The sequence below is a fragment of the Bufo bufo genome, chromosome 1 (assembly GCF_905171765.1).
Source record: "Bufo bufo chromosome 1, aBufBuf1.1, whole genome shotgun sequence".
Lineage (NCBI taxonomy): Eukaryota > Metazoa > Chordata > Amphibia > Anura > Bufonidae > Bufo > Bufo bufo.
In genome coordinates this window covers 761835782-761850328 of record NC_053389.1, presented here as the reverse complement: position 1 = coordinate 761850328, position 14547 = coordinate 761835782, and the positions used below count along the sequence as shown (strand labels likewise).

At 41.0% G+C, this 14547-nt stretch overlaps 1 protein-coding gene across 1 annotated transcript in view; it reads right to left on the bottom strand.

The window, feature by feature from the left end:
• Nucleotides 1–7635: 7635 nt before the first annotated feature.
• The window catches only part of PTGER1 (prostaglandin E receptor 1), a 28316-nt gene continuing 21404 nt past the window's right edge, over nt 7636–14547 (bottom strand). Inside the window, exon 2 of the mRNA XM_040414657.1 lies at nt 7636–7881. Coding sequence (XP_040270591.1) covers nt 7636–7881 — 246 coding nt within the window. The remainder of the gene's footprint in view (nt 7882–14547) is intronic.

Below are 14547 nucleotides of genomic sequence, written 5' to 3'. Positions count from 1 at the left end.
AACAAATCACAGGTTTTACTGAATCTTCTCCCATAAAACTATACATCAATCTGCTCAGCTCCTCCTGCTCTATAACCTGCTGCCTGCGGATTGCACTGCATGTTCATGATGAAGGGTTCCCTTAAAGAATTCTCAAGGTCATTTGTAGGGGAAGAGCCCTACACAGAGAAAAAAAATAAACTGGACTATCACTTTAAAATGTTACTCACCTGGGATGATAGCGTAGCTCATTTCCCTTTTGTCTTCCTTTTCCGAATGTCTTACAGATCCTACAGAACCTGTCATTTTAGTAATCTAATAATTAGCATCTATACTTCTCATTAATCGCCTAAGTCTTTAAGTCTTCCAGAAGCTGCAGACCTCCTGACTTGTCTGTTTTAGTAAATACCTGTGATTCCCATAAAATAACATTTCTGGGGCATCTTTTCTTAGAAAGCTGCATTGTTTTGGTCCTCTGGTATTCCTCCTGGAAATTTATTACTAAATTGACAAGTGGGTGTTAGCATTCCCTTCATAAAAAGCGTGTGTCACGGACAGAGAAAAGGTTACTGCTAGGATCTCAAGTGGTCTAGGGCAGAGAAGGGGTTATCAGTACCCCTTATAGTCTAGGTCAGAGAAGAGGTTAATGACACTGAGGCTGGTGGTCTAGGGCAGTGAAGTGTTTGATGTATGCATCATGTTGGTCTATGGCAGTGATGAGTTTAATGTCAGTATTCTTGTCTGTGTATGGCAGTGAAGGGGTTAATGTCTTCATCCCTGGTGGTCTAGAGTAGAGAAGAGGTTAATAAGTGTATCCCTTGTGATCTAAGGCAGGGAGGAGGCTATGTCTTGTCCTTGTAACAGGGACAGATGAGTGCAGGGAGGGGATAGAGAGGATTGTGCAGCTGTAACTGAACAGCCTCAAAGTTCTCTCTATGATCGAGCAGATTGTTTGAAAGCATTAGATCAGTGTCCATGAGTAGTTCCATCTTGTTCCCTCCATTCCTAAGATGTATTCACAGCCATATTTCTGAGCCAATGTGAGATCCATACAATTCCTGTCAAATATGGGAGAGGATTCCATCAGGAAAAGCAGGAAATGTTTTCTTTTGGGAAAGGTTTTTGATCTTCCATGTCATGGGATCCTCTTCCTTTTTTGCCAAAATCTGCCTACAGACCCCACACTAATTACTAATTTGGCCATGTGAGTGCATCCTTATCTGCTAATCTATATAGCACTTACATATTCCACAGCGCTGTACAGAGATTGTTGTTACTCGCATACGTGCCTGTCCCCATTGGGGCTCACAACCTAAATTTGGAACCTGTCGGAATGTGGGAGGTAGCCAGAATAAACCAATACACGTCACACAGATGTTTCCTTGGTCAGATTCAAACCCCATGAACAGAGCTAACTACTGGGTCATCATAAGAGTTTTCAACTACTTCTGGTCCACCTAAACCTGTTCAGATAGATGAGTGTGGATCTTGCACTATATGACTTGGATGCACTAGATAAAGTCATCATTCAAAGAGATCAACAATAGACCCAGCTGACTTTTAATGGGACCCAACAGATTTACATAAAAATCCTCTATGAAAAGGGTATAAGTGACGTGTAGTGACAGAACGTCTGGAGATTCGTGCAATACCAAAGGACGGTCTATGAGATCTTCATATATAGTTCTTGAAACCAGCAGCTGGTGAGACAACAGGTCCTGTAGGGTTTAATTAGAGTAATTATTCTTAATCACATAGGTCCTGCAGAGAGGGCTGAATTCTGTGCGGGTATATAGGATGTACAACAGAGCCATTAACACATAATAGGCTAAACACAGGAAATCTTCTATGTAGGATGACCTAGATTTAAAGGGAACCTGTCACCATGAGCATGTAGTGCAATCTGCAGGCAGAGTATTATAGAGCAGGAGGAGCTGAGCAGATTGATATACACTCACCTAAAGAATTATTAGGAACACCATACTAATACGGTGTTGGACCCCCTTTTGCCTTCAGAACTGCCTTAATTCTACGTGGCATTTATTCAACAAGGTGCTGATAGCATTCTTTAGAACTGTTGGCCCATATTGATAGGATAGCATCTTGCAGTTGATGGAGATTTGAGGGATGCACATCCAGGGCACGAAGCTCCCGTTCCACCACATCCCAAAGATGCTCTATTGGGTGGAGATCTGGTGACTGTGGGGGCCATTTTAGTACAGTGAACTCATTGTCATGTTCAAGAAACCAATTTGAAATGATTCAAGTTTTGTGACATGATGCATTATCCAGCTGGAAGTAGCCATCAGAGGATGGATACATGGTGGTCATGAAGGGATGGACATGGTCAGAAACAATGCTCAGGTAGCCCGTGGTATTTAAACGATGCCCAATTGGCACTAAGGGGCCTAAAGTGTGCCCAGAAAACATCCCCCACACCATTACAACACTACCACCAGCCTGCACAGTGGTAACAAGGCATGATGGATACATGTTCTCATTCTGTTTACGCCAAATTCGGACTCTACCATTTGAATGTCTCAACAGAAATCGAGACTCATCAGACCAGGCAACATTTTTCCAGTCTTCAACAGTCCAATTTTGGTGAGCTCGTGCAAATTGTAGCCTCTTTTTCCTATTTGTAGTGGAGATGAGTGGTACCCGGTGGGGTCTTCTGCTGTTGTAGCCCATCCGCCTCAAGGTTGTGCGTGTTGTGGCTTCACAAATGCTTTGCTGCATGCCTCGGTTGTAACGAATGGTTATTTCAGTCAACGTTGCTCTTCTATCAGCTTGAATCAGTCGGCCCATTCTCCTCTGACCTCCAGCATCCACAAGGCATTTTTGCCCACAGGACTGACGCATACTGGATGTTTTTCCCTTTTCACATTATTCTTTGTAAACCCTAGAAATGGTTGTGCGTGAAAATCCCAGTAACTGAGTAGATTGTGAAATACTCAGACCGGCCCGTCTGGCACCAACAACCATGCCACGCTCAAAATTGCTTAAATCACCTTTCTTTCCCATTCTGACATTCAGTTTGGAGTTCAGGAGATTGGCTTGACCAGGAGCACATCCCTAAATGCATTGAAGCAACTGCCATGTGATTGGTTGAATAGATAATTGCATTAATGAGAAATAGAACAGGTGTTCCTAATAATTCTTTAGGTGAGTGTATAGTTTTAAGGAAAAAGATTCAGTAAAACTTGTATTTCACTCATTTATTGATATCCATGCTCATTCTGGGCTTTGTAGGAGGCGGCCCTATCAGTGATTGACATCCTTTCCTATATACTGTAACTGTCAGTCACTGATAGGACCGGCTCCTTGACGTAAAAGGTCAGACTAAACAGGGATAGAAATGAACAAATCACAGGTTTTACTGAATCTTCTCCCATAAAACTATACATCAATCTGCTCAGCTCCTCCTGCTCTATAACCTGCTGCCTGCGGATTGCACTGCATGTTCATGATGAAGGGTTCCCTTAAAGAATTCTCAAGGTCATTTGTAGGGGAAGAGCCCTACACAGAGAAAAAAAATAAACTGGACTATCACTTTAAAATGTTACTCACCTGGGATGATAGCGTAGCTCATTTCCCTTTTGTCTTCCTTTTCCGAATGTCTTACAGATCCTACAGAACCTGTCATTTTAGTAATCTAATAATTAGCATCTATACTTCTCATTAATCGCCTAAGTCTTTAAGTCTTCCAGAAGCTGCAGACCTCCTGACTTGTCTGTTTTAGTAAATACCTGTGATTCCCATAAAATAACATTTCTGGGGCATCTTTTCTTAGAAAGCTGCATTGTTTTGGTCCTCTGGTATTCCTCCTGGAAATTTATTACTAAATTGACAAGTGGGTGTTAGCATTCCCTTCATAAAAAGCGTGTGTCACTTATAGCCTGATACTGCCCAATCAGTGCTCACCATGACAGACTATGTAGAGTATGTAGGCAATTTGTGAAAATTTGTCTGCAACTTGCTTTTGTGGAACAAATTTCGACAAGCAAATTGAAGATGCGCACAATATGCACCACTATATCTGATGGCAATGTCCTGCTGGGTTGGATTTTTGGCGACAGTTGTATGTGGTGATAGAAGGTCGCAATGTGTCCACATAGATAATGATTAGATGCGATGTCTACATAGACAATGATTAGATGTGATGTCCATATAGATAATGACTAGATGTGATGTCCACATAGTTAATGATTAGATGTGAGGTCCACTTAGAAAATGATTAGATGTGATGTCCATATAGACGATGATTAGATGTGATGTCCATATAGATAATGATTAGATGTGATGTCCATATAGATGATGATTAGATGTGATGTCCACATAGATAATGATTAGATGTGATGTTCACATAGACGATGATTAGATTTGATGTCCGCATTGATAATGATTAGATGTGATGTCCACATAGATAATGATTAGATGTGATGTCCACATAGATAATGATTAGATGTGATGTCCATATAGATGATGATTAGATGTGATGTCCACATAGATAATGATTAGATGTGATGTTCACATAGACGATGATTAGATGTGATGTCCATATAGATAATGATTAGATGTGATGTCCGCATAGACAATGATTAGATGTGATGTCTAGATAGATAATGACTAGATGTGATGTCCACATAGATGATTAGATGTGATGTCCACATAGACAATGATTAGATGTGATGTCCACATAGACAATGATTAGATGTGATGTCCGCATAGATAATGATTAGATGTTATATTTACATAGACGATGATTAGATGTGATGTCCATATAGATGATGATTAGATGTGATGTCCACATAGATAATGATTAGATGTGATGTCCACTTAGATAATGATTAGATGTGATGTCCACATAGATGATGATTAGATGTGATGTCCACATAGATAATGATTAGATGTGATGTCCATATAGACGATGATTAGATGTGATGTCCATATAGATGATGATTAGATGTGATGTCCACTTAGATAATGATTAGATGTGATGTCTATATAGATGATGATTAGATGTGATGTCCACATAGATAATGATTAGATGTGATGTCTATATAGATGATGATTAGATGTGATGTCCACATAGATAATGATTAGATGTGATGTCCATATAGACGATGATTAGATGTTATGTCCACATAGATAATGATTAGATGTGATGTCCATATAGACGATGATTAGATGTTATGTCCACATAGATGATGATTAGATGTGATGTCCACATAGATGATGATTAGATGTGATGTCCATATAGATGATGATTAGATGTGATGTTCATATAGATGATGATTAGATGTGAGGTCCACATAGATAATGATTAGATGTGATGTCCACATAGACAATGATTAGATGGGATGTCCATATAGATGATGATTAGATGTGATATCCACATAGATAATGATTACATGTAATATCCACATAGATGATGATTAGATGTGATGTCCACACAGATCTCTTAGTAGGGAATAAAAGAAAAGGGACTAGAAGAGATGATCAGAAGAGATTTACATTCTCCTTTAAATACAGCCCTATGGCAGAAACTATACGAAGGGCGATCTATAACAATTGGGATATTCTAAAAAATGACAGTAGCCTAATGGAATATATGAAGAACAAATCATTAGTGACCTTTAGAAGAAGCCATACCATAAAAGATAGATTGATCAGGAGTCAGTATGTAGAAGAAAGGAACAGCAGTTGGTTGCAGGGTAGTAGACCTAAGGGTAATTTTAGATGTGGGAATTGCACTTTCTGTAAATATAACTCCCAGGGGAAGGTCCCGAATTTTGGGGGGATTTGTCACAGAGTAACAAGCTTGATAACATGTAGAAGTACATACTGTATGTGGTGTATTTGGTGATGTGCCATTGTGGCCATTTCTATATAGGAAAAACAATAAGATGCATGTACGAGAGATTCAGGGAACATGTAAATTCTATTAAATCAGGAAAAGGATGCCCCAGATTAATAGAACACATGAGGGAGATACATGGAGGGGATCCAAGATTTCTGAGTTTTGCAGGCATTGAATATGTTCCCCACCCCCCACAGGGGGGCGATAGACATCGTTTATTGTTGCAAAAGGAAGCGAGATGGATTATCCATTCAAAAGCGATGGGCCCATTAGGCCTAAATGACAAAAATGATTTGAGTGTATTCTTATAGATGATATATGTTTATATTTATCCATGTATGTGGGGTTTGTTTTCTGACTGTATGTACAGTATATTTGAAAATACGTCCGGGCGGAATAGTGTCATTAGTTACTATGACAACCCAGCCGCATGATGTAAGAAATAAAGCACACAGTAGTGTGATGACGTTGGTGGCCTGAAGAAGCGCGCGAGTGCAAAACGGCCGTCGCCGCTTGTTTGGCTGTATGGAAGTTGTTCCGCCCCTGCCTTTTATGATGTGATGTGATGTCCACATAGATAATGATTAGATGTGATGTTCATATAGACGATGATTAGATGTGATGTCCATATAGATAATGATTAGATGTGATGTTCATATAGATGATGATTAGATGTGATGTCCATATAGATAATGATTAAATGTGATGTTCATATAGACGATGATTAGATTTGATGTCCACATAGTTAATGAATAGATGTGATGTCCACGCAGACAATGATTAGATGTGATGTCCACGCAGACAATGATTAGATGTGAGGTCCACTTAGATAATGATTAGATGTGATGTCCATATAGACGATGATTAGATGTGATGTCCATATAGATAATGACTAGATGTGATGTCCATATAGATAATGACTAGATGTGATGTCCACACAGACAATGATTAGATGTGATGTCCACATAGACAATGATTAGATGTGATGTCCACATAGACAATGATTAGATGTGATGTCCACATAGACAATGACTAAATGTGATGTCCACATAGACAATGACTAGATGTGATGTCCACATAGACAATGACTAGATGTGATGTCCACATAGACAATGACTAGATGTGATGTCCACATAGATAATGACTAGATGTGATGTCCATGCAGACAATTATTAGATGTGATGTCCACGCAGACAATGATTAGATGTGATGTCCACATATACTGTAGATAATGATTAGATGAGATGTCAACAAAGATGATGATTAGATGTGATGTCACAAAACAATATTGTGATCTACATTTTAGTTGACAAATGTGTGTAGCACTTGCCTAATTCACACATTTCCAGGATGAATAACAGAGGAACAGCACAATGCAGAGAAAAGTCCTCTTTGAGGCAATTCATAAACCAGACAAATAAACTGAGAGTGCATGTCTATTTTTATTACTATTAGACAGGAGGAAGAAGTGAGGTTAAACAGTCGCTGTGATTTCTCTCTTGTATGTATGAACTGTCCCCATCTGTAGACAGTAGTCGTGCAGAGCTGTTACCTGCCAGCATCTGTGAGTTCAGGAGGGCACTTACTACAGTCATCTTCTCAATATTACCCAGCAGAAGTCCTCATTTCATGCACATGTTCACTAGAGACCTACATAATCTAGCCTCTTGGATTCTTCTGTGTCGACCATGCAAACACAGGGTCCATTATATCCGGTATAGGTAGTGGTCCATATGTTTTCTCCCCCCAAAAATTCCTGAATTATGTCTGTACATTATTTTCATGCATAGCACCTATAATTGGCTGATTTCACTGCGGCCCGAGCTTTGAAAGTCCCTTGGATCCCAACGAATTGGTTTCTCACCGCGCACGCGTGAAACTCTCACAAAAATGCAGCAGAGACGTCGTAGAACCGCCCGCCGGAGGAGAATGTAGATCCAAGGATCCAAGATCTGATTGCATGAAGCTAAGCGTACCGTGAACAGCAACCAGTTGGGCCGAGGGAGAGGTGCGCCAGTCTGCAGCATCACCACAGAGACCTGTGGATAAGAGGAGGGGGAAAGAGATTAGAATGCACCCATCAGATTCAACAGGACCTGCTTTATCAACTACTTGCACCCCCCGTGAAATGACAATTTTGGATCATCTATTCTTCTGACTTTATGATGCTCCATTCCTTTATTATTCCTTCTATAACTTATAATTAGCAGTTTGCAATAAAGGTCCAGCTGGGTGTTACCAGCAGGGGTTGTGACCCTGCATAGTCTGACACTATCCATTGAGTGCTAGCAGTATCAAACTGTGCAGGGGAATACCCCCAATGGATAACACCCACCTGGACCTTCTTTCCATACTGCTAGTAATTCATTCATAACTTCCAGCAGGAATAATAAAGAAATAGTACAACTTAGTGTTATAAGAATAGATGTTTGAGAATTATTATTACATGGGGAATGCTAGTACAGGGTGAATCAAAAATCACAGGACACCCTTTTATTTCAGAAATGAAAGGGAAAATGAAATATCTGAATACCCCAACAAGAAGGCTATGTCTGGAACATGGACGCCATCTTGAAAGCCGCCATAGTGGATCAAAGGCAAATTTTTAGAAAGGGAAAGGGTTCACGTAGCATAACAAAGACCCGAATTTTCTCAGAAATCTATTTCCGCAATCAGATTTGCAATATCTCTTATGGTTCAAAAGTTATCAATACAGAAACTTGCAACAACAACCGGGAACGTTCCCTGTGATGCACAGCTATTTGATGTGTTCAATGTGTTGCCCCTGGTACTGAACACAGAAGTTTGAACTTTGAAGTTTTGAACTTTCTGTGTTGATAACTTTTGAACAACATAAGATATTTCAAATCTGATTGTGGCAATCAATTTCTGAGAACATGGTCTTCTCTGATATGCTGCATGATCCCCTTCTCATTGGAAAGATTTACCCTTGATCCAATAAAGCAGCTTGCAAGATGGAGGTCATTAGTGTTGAGCATTCAGAGTGGAATTCAGCCCAAGGTTTAGGAAAACTTTGATTAGAAATGAATCAGAATTTCCTAGAGCTTCGTGGTAACGAATCAGGTTTTCCTAAAATAGCGGCTGCACGAAACTAAGTGTAGAGGAGACAGGCACGGGAACGCAAGAGCACCCATAATGCCTTGCAGCCAGCCAATCTGCAGATAGTCATCCCCTGTGATGTCACAAACCTATAAAACCCTCATCCCGCACGGTCTCCGCCACTGTTCTGTGAACTGAGCATAGGAAGAGAAGTGGCAAGCGCTCATGCGCTAGGGACAGTGTTGCTGAAAATGATTAATAGAAGAATATTGCAGAAAGAGAGTGCAGGAGGAGTCCAGGGAGACTGCAGGGAGAGGGAAGAGACAGTGTAGAGAGACTGCAGAGACAGTTTACTTATTCTTACATCAACCGTAAATGTAATTCTATACCTGTCACGACGGAGAGTGGGGAACCCCCCCCCCCCACCGTGCAATGGCTGTGGCTGCAACGCCAGATAGCAGGGAGCAGGTCACCTCCTAATGTAACCCTGAGCTCTCCCTAGACTCCTAGCGCATGAGCCGCCTCAGAAGGTAAGGGGGCTCATGCTCACCAACCTAGGACCCTGATATCCCTGCTATGCCCTAGGCCTGATGACAGGGCAGAGATCACCCATTCATCCTTCCCCACGGATGAATGGGGTCTCCAGAGGCCAAGTAGCAGACAGGAATGCAAGACCATGGGATAAACAGTACGGCAGGTAAGTTACACAGCAACATATAAATGCTATCCACACTTACCTGCCGCAGCCGTGATAGAAGGAGGCTCCAGGCTGGGAAACCCACAGTCTTGCCTTCGCTTAAACCCCTCCGGGAAAGCAAGCCCCTTTCGGAGCAACATACCACAATGAAACCTCGAACGAACATGTACGTCATTGGGCATGTTTAGAGATGGCGCCCGCTCCTGCCCGCTGCGGGCACCATAGCCACGGGTGGCCGCCTGCTTTTTTTAGCAGACACCCGCGGCTAATGTCCGCAACCAGCAGTAATGCAGATCGCGGACATTTAACTCCTCAAATGCCGTGATCAATCCTGACCACGGCATCTGCGCACGCTTTAAACCGAAAGCGAAAGCTTTCTGTTGTGCTCCGGCTCCCCCAAGTGGCGATCAGAGGAGCCGGAGCGTGTATGCAGCAGCCCCTGTCTTTATGAATGACAGGAGGCTGCTGCATAGTATTTCCTATGGAACTCTTGCCTGTAATAGGGCTCCATAGGAAAGTACTAAAATCATCATAGATTCCAATGCAAGTGCATTGAAATCTATGATAATAGCAATCAGATGATTGCATGTTATAGTTCCCTATGGGAACTATTTAAAAAAGGGTAAAAAAAAAAAAAAAAGTTGAAAATAAATAAATAAATAAAAAAACATAAAAATTCAAATCACCACGCCCTTTCCCAAAATAAAAATAAAAGAACTATAAAAAGAAAAAAAAAATACACATCATGGGTGTCGCGATGTGCGTAAACACCCATAGTTTAAAAATATAAAAATATATTCCTCATACGGTAAACAGCAAAACGGAAAAAAGCGTTCAAATGGGCGATTCGCCGTTTTTGGTCGCTTCATTTTGTACAATTTTTTTTATAAAAAGTCATATACACCACAGAATGGTATAAATGAAAAGTTCAAATCGCCCCGCAGAAAATGAGCCCCCAAACAGCTCCGTACACATAATTACAAAAAAGTTATAGTGGTCAAAATATGGCGACAAAAAAATAAAACTAATTTTTTCCCACTTTTTTATCACTATCAAAACGCAAGAAAAACCATACATATAAGGCATCGCCGGATTTGTACTGACCTGTAGAATAAAAGTAACTGGTCAGTTTTATTGCACATTGAACGTCGTAAATAAAATAAAAAGTAAAACTGTGGTGGAATTATTTTTTTGCAATTTCACCCCATTTGGAATTTTTTTTCCCGCTTCCCACTACATGATATGCAATATTAAATGGTGGCGTTGGAAAGTACAACTTGTCCCACAAAAAACAAGCCCTCATATGGCTATGTGAACAGACAAATAAAAAAAGTTATGGCTCTGGGAAGGCAGGGAGCGCAAAATGAAAACCGGGCTTGAAAGGGTTAATATTCAGTGTTTACTGTCAAATAACCTGTAGGAGATTACAGACCAAAACAGCAATAATATGCATATTGTCCCCCCACCTAACCAGCCACCCCATACCGGCAAAAGCCCCTGTTTTAAGGTGCTGCACGGACATTAACAATGAAGAAGGACTATACAGTGCGGTCTTCATTATTAAATGAAAGGCAGCTGCGGGCTAATTGGCCGCCCAGTTCTTCACCGCAACATGGCTGCAACCCGCCCGCAGCATGGCCGCTCCATGTGGCCATACCCAGAGTGGCCTGGGAATAACTGATTTATATTGATTAATTAAAAATTCACTCAGAACAAATCAAATTTCTTGGCAAAGTTGCAAAAATTTTTCAAAACTTCACTCTTCTCTTCGAGCCATGTTCCAAACATAGCCTAAAAGATAGGTCTCTTCACCCACTACTTGCTGGGGTATTCAGATATTTCATTTTCCTTTTCGCTTCTGAAATAAAAGGGTGTCCTGAAACTTTTGACTCACCCTGTAGTTACTAAAGCAGACTTGTCAGGAGAAGTGATGGCCCCTCTTTAACACTATGTGGGCTATGACATTGAACCTGGAGACCCATCAGCCTTTTTCTGGAGAATCAGGAAAGCTTTGGAATTTAATGTATAAGAATATGAAAGAAATAGTATGAGTGCAAAGGAAGAAAGCTGAAGACACGTAGGACGTAGACAGATGTCTGACCGATACAGATATACAGTCATGTGAAAAAATTAGGACACCCTTTGAAAGCATGTGGTTTTTTGTAACATTTTTAATAAATGGTTATTTCATCTCCGTTTCAACAATACAGAGAGATTAAAGTAATCCAACTAAACAAAGAAAACTGAAGAAAAGTCTTTTCAAGATCTTCTGTAAATGTCATTCTACAAAAATGCCTATTCTAACTGAGGAAAAAGATAGGACACCCTCACATGTATTCCCTCTTAAATTGGCTCAGATCTCACACAGGTATATCACACCAGGTGCACATAATTAGTAGATCGTTACTCTGCATGTTGAATGAGGCTTGCCCTATTTAAACCTCAGACATTTAGTTTGGTGTGCTCCTGACTGTTGAAGTGAGAGTGAGCACCATGGTGAGAGCAAAAGAGCTGTCAGAGGACTTCAGAAAAAAGATTGTAGCAGCCTATGAGTCTGGGAAGGGATTTAAAAAGATCTCAAAAGATTTTGAAATCAGCCATTCCACTGTCCGGAAGATAGTCTACAAGTGGAGGGCTTTCAAAACAACTGCCAACATGCCCAGGACTGGTCGCCCCAGCAAGTTCACCCCAAGAGCAGACCGCAAGATGCTAAAAGAGGTATCCAAAAACCCTAAAGTGTCATCTCGAGAACTACAGCAGGCTCTGGCTACTGTTGATGTAGAAGTACATGCCTCTACAATCAGAAAGAGACTGTACAAGTTTAACTTGCATGGGAGGTGTGCAAGGAGGAAACCTTTGCTTTCCAAGAGAAACATCGAGGCCAGACTGACATTTGCCAGCGATAAAGTTGACAAAGACCAGGACTTCTGGAATAATGTTCTTTGGACAGATGAGTCCAAAATTGAATTATTTGGACACAACAGCAGAGGACATGTTTGGCGTAAACCAAACACAGCATTCCAAGAAAAGAACCTCATACCAACTGTGAAGCATGGAGGTGGAAGTGTCATGGTTTGGGGCTGCTTTGCTGCAGCAGGACCTGGTCAGCTCACCATCATAGAATCCACGATGAATTCTACTGTGTATCAGAAGGTGCTTGAAGAACATGTGAGACCATCAGTTAGAAAATTAAAGCTGAAGCAGAACTGGACCATGCAACATGACAATGACCCAAAACATACTAGTAAATCAACCAAAGATTGGCTGAAAAAGAAGAAATGGAGAGTCCTGGAATGGCCAAGTCAAAGTCCAGATTTGAATCCCATTGAGATGCTGTGGGGTGACTTGAAAAGGGCTGTACGTGCAAGAAACCCCTCAAACATCTCACAGCTGAAAAAGTTCTGCATTGAGGAGTGGGGTAAAATTTCCTCAGACCGATGTCGAAGACTGGTAGATGGCTACAAGAACCGTCTCACTGCAGTTATTTCAGCCAAAGGAGGTAACACTCGCTATTAGGGGCAAGGGTGTCCTATCTTTTTCCTCAGTTAGAATAGGCATTTTTGTAGAATGACATTTACAGAAGATCTTGAAAAGACTTTTCTTCAGTTTTCTTTGTTTAGTCGGATTACTTTAATCTCTCTGTATTGTTGAAACGGAGATGAAATAACCATTTATTAAAAATGTTACAAAAAACCACATGCTTTCAAAGGGTGTCCTAATTTTTTCACAAGACTGTAGAAAACATTTGTGCTCATGCATGGTTCGGCTGTCTCCATAGTAGAGCTCTCGGCTCCAGATGTGTGCTACTGCTACTACACTGGAAGTAGATTTAGCTACAGGTAGCCATTGTGGAGGCTGTGGAGAATGGTATTTTGTCACCTGGTCATAGGAGCTGAAAATGAGTGTGCAAACCTCCCCTCTTCCCTCTCGCCTCTCCTATCAGTATGCCTTGCGTATGGTACTCCAACAGTCCATGGGCCTCCTGTGCCTTTCTTATACTTTCATTCATACACAAGGGAAGGAATCAATGGCCATGAGTGAATAAACTCCTCCTTCGAGGAACATCACATCGGGCCAGCCCCTGCCCATAAACCCTAGAAGGTCATATGAGCATCATGGGGTCACAGGTGTGTTTGTTGGGGTTATTTGGAGTCAGACCCGTGGCGATCAGCTGTTATGAGACATCACAAAGGAATTACAAAAACAAAAAAATACTTAAAGGGGTTATGATTAAGGTAAAAATCCAATATTATAAGAAAATCTAATACCATATAGTATATAACAGTCTCTTTCTACTAAACTTAGAACCAGCCCTGCACCTTACATGGATCCAGAAATCTCCTATTTCATTGCTCCAATTGCTCTGCTAGATTTATTTTAAGCTGACAACTTAGGGGGGGGGTGTCCTTTCCACTGCAGCTGGTTGCAGTTGAAGGATGGAACTGAGCATGTGCTTCCGTCTCAGTGAAAAGGACAGAGAAATTTGAAAAATAGCAAACAGCAGGTGGCGCTATATAGACAGATTTTGGTGAACAACTCAGTGGCTTTAGTACATTTTGAATTACATGCAATTACAAAAGTATTCAGATCTAAGTGCTGGTTAGAATGTAGAATATTTTTCGTGGGACAACTCCTTTAAAGAAGCACTCCCACAAATATTTTTATTCTCTGACTTGTTAGAAAGATGCACGTTTTAAACTGTAGTGAAGGTAATCTTCTTACCAGGGACTGTATTTGTGAGTTATAACCTCCTTTCTGATCCTCAGCTGTGTCATGTGACCAGCAAATAACACAGCATCTTATGTGTGGACAGGAAGATGGTTTCTCCATGTATTCCTATGGAAGCCTCAATGTCAGTCTCATAGGAATGAATAGAGAAGTAACCGACTTCCTGTCTTGTGTCAGTTAGAGATCAGAGTGCTGGTCACATGACACAGCTGAGGATCAG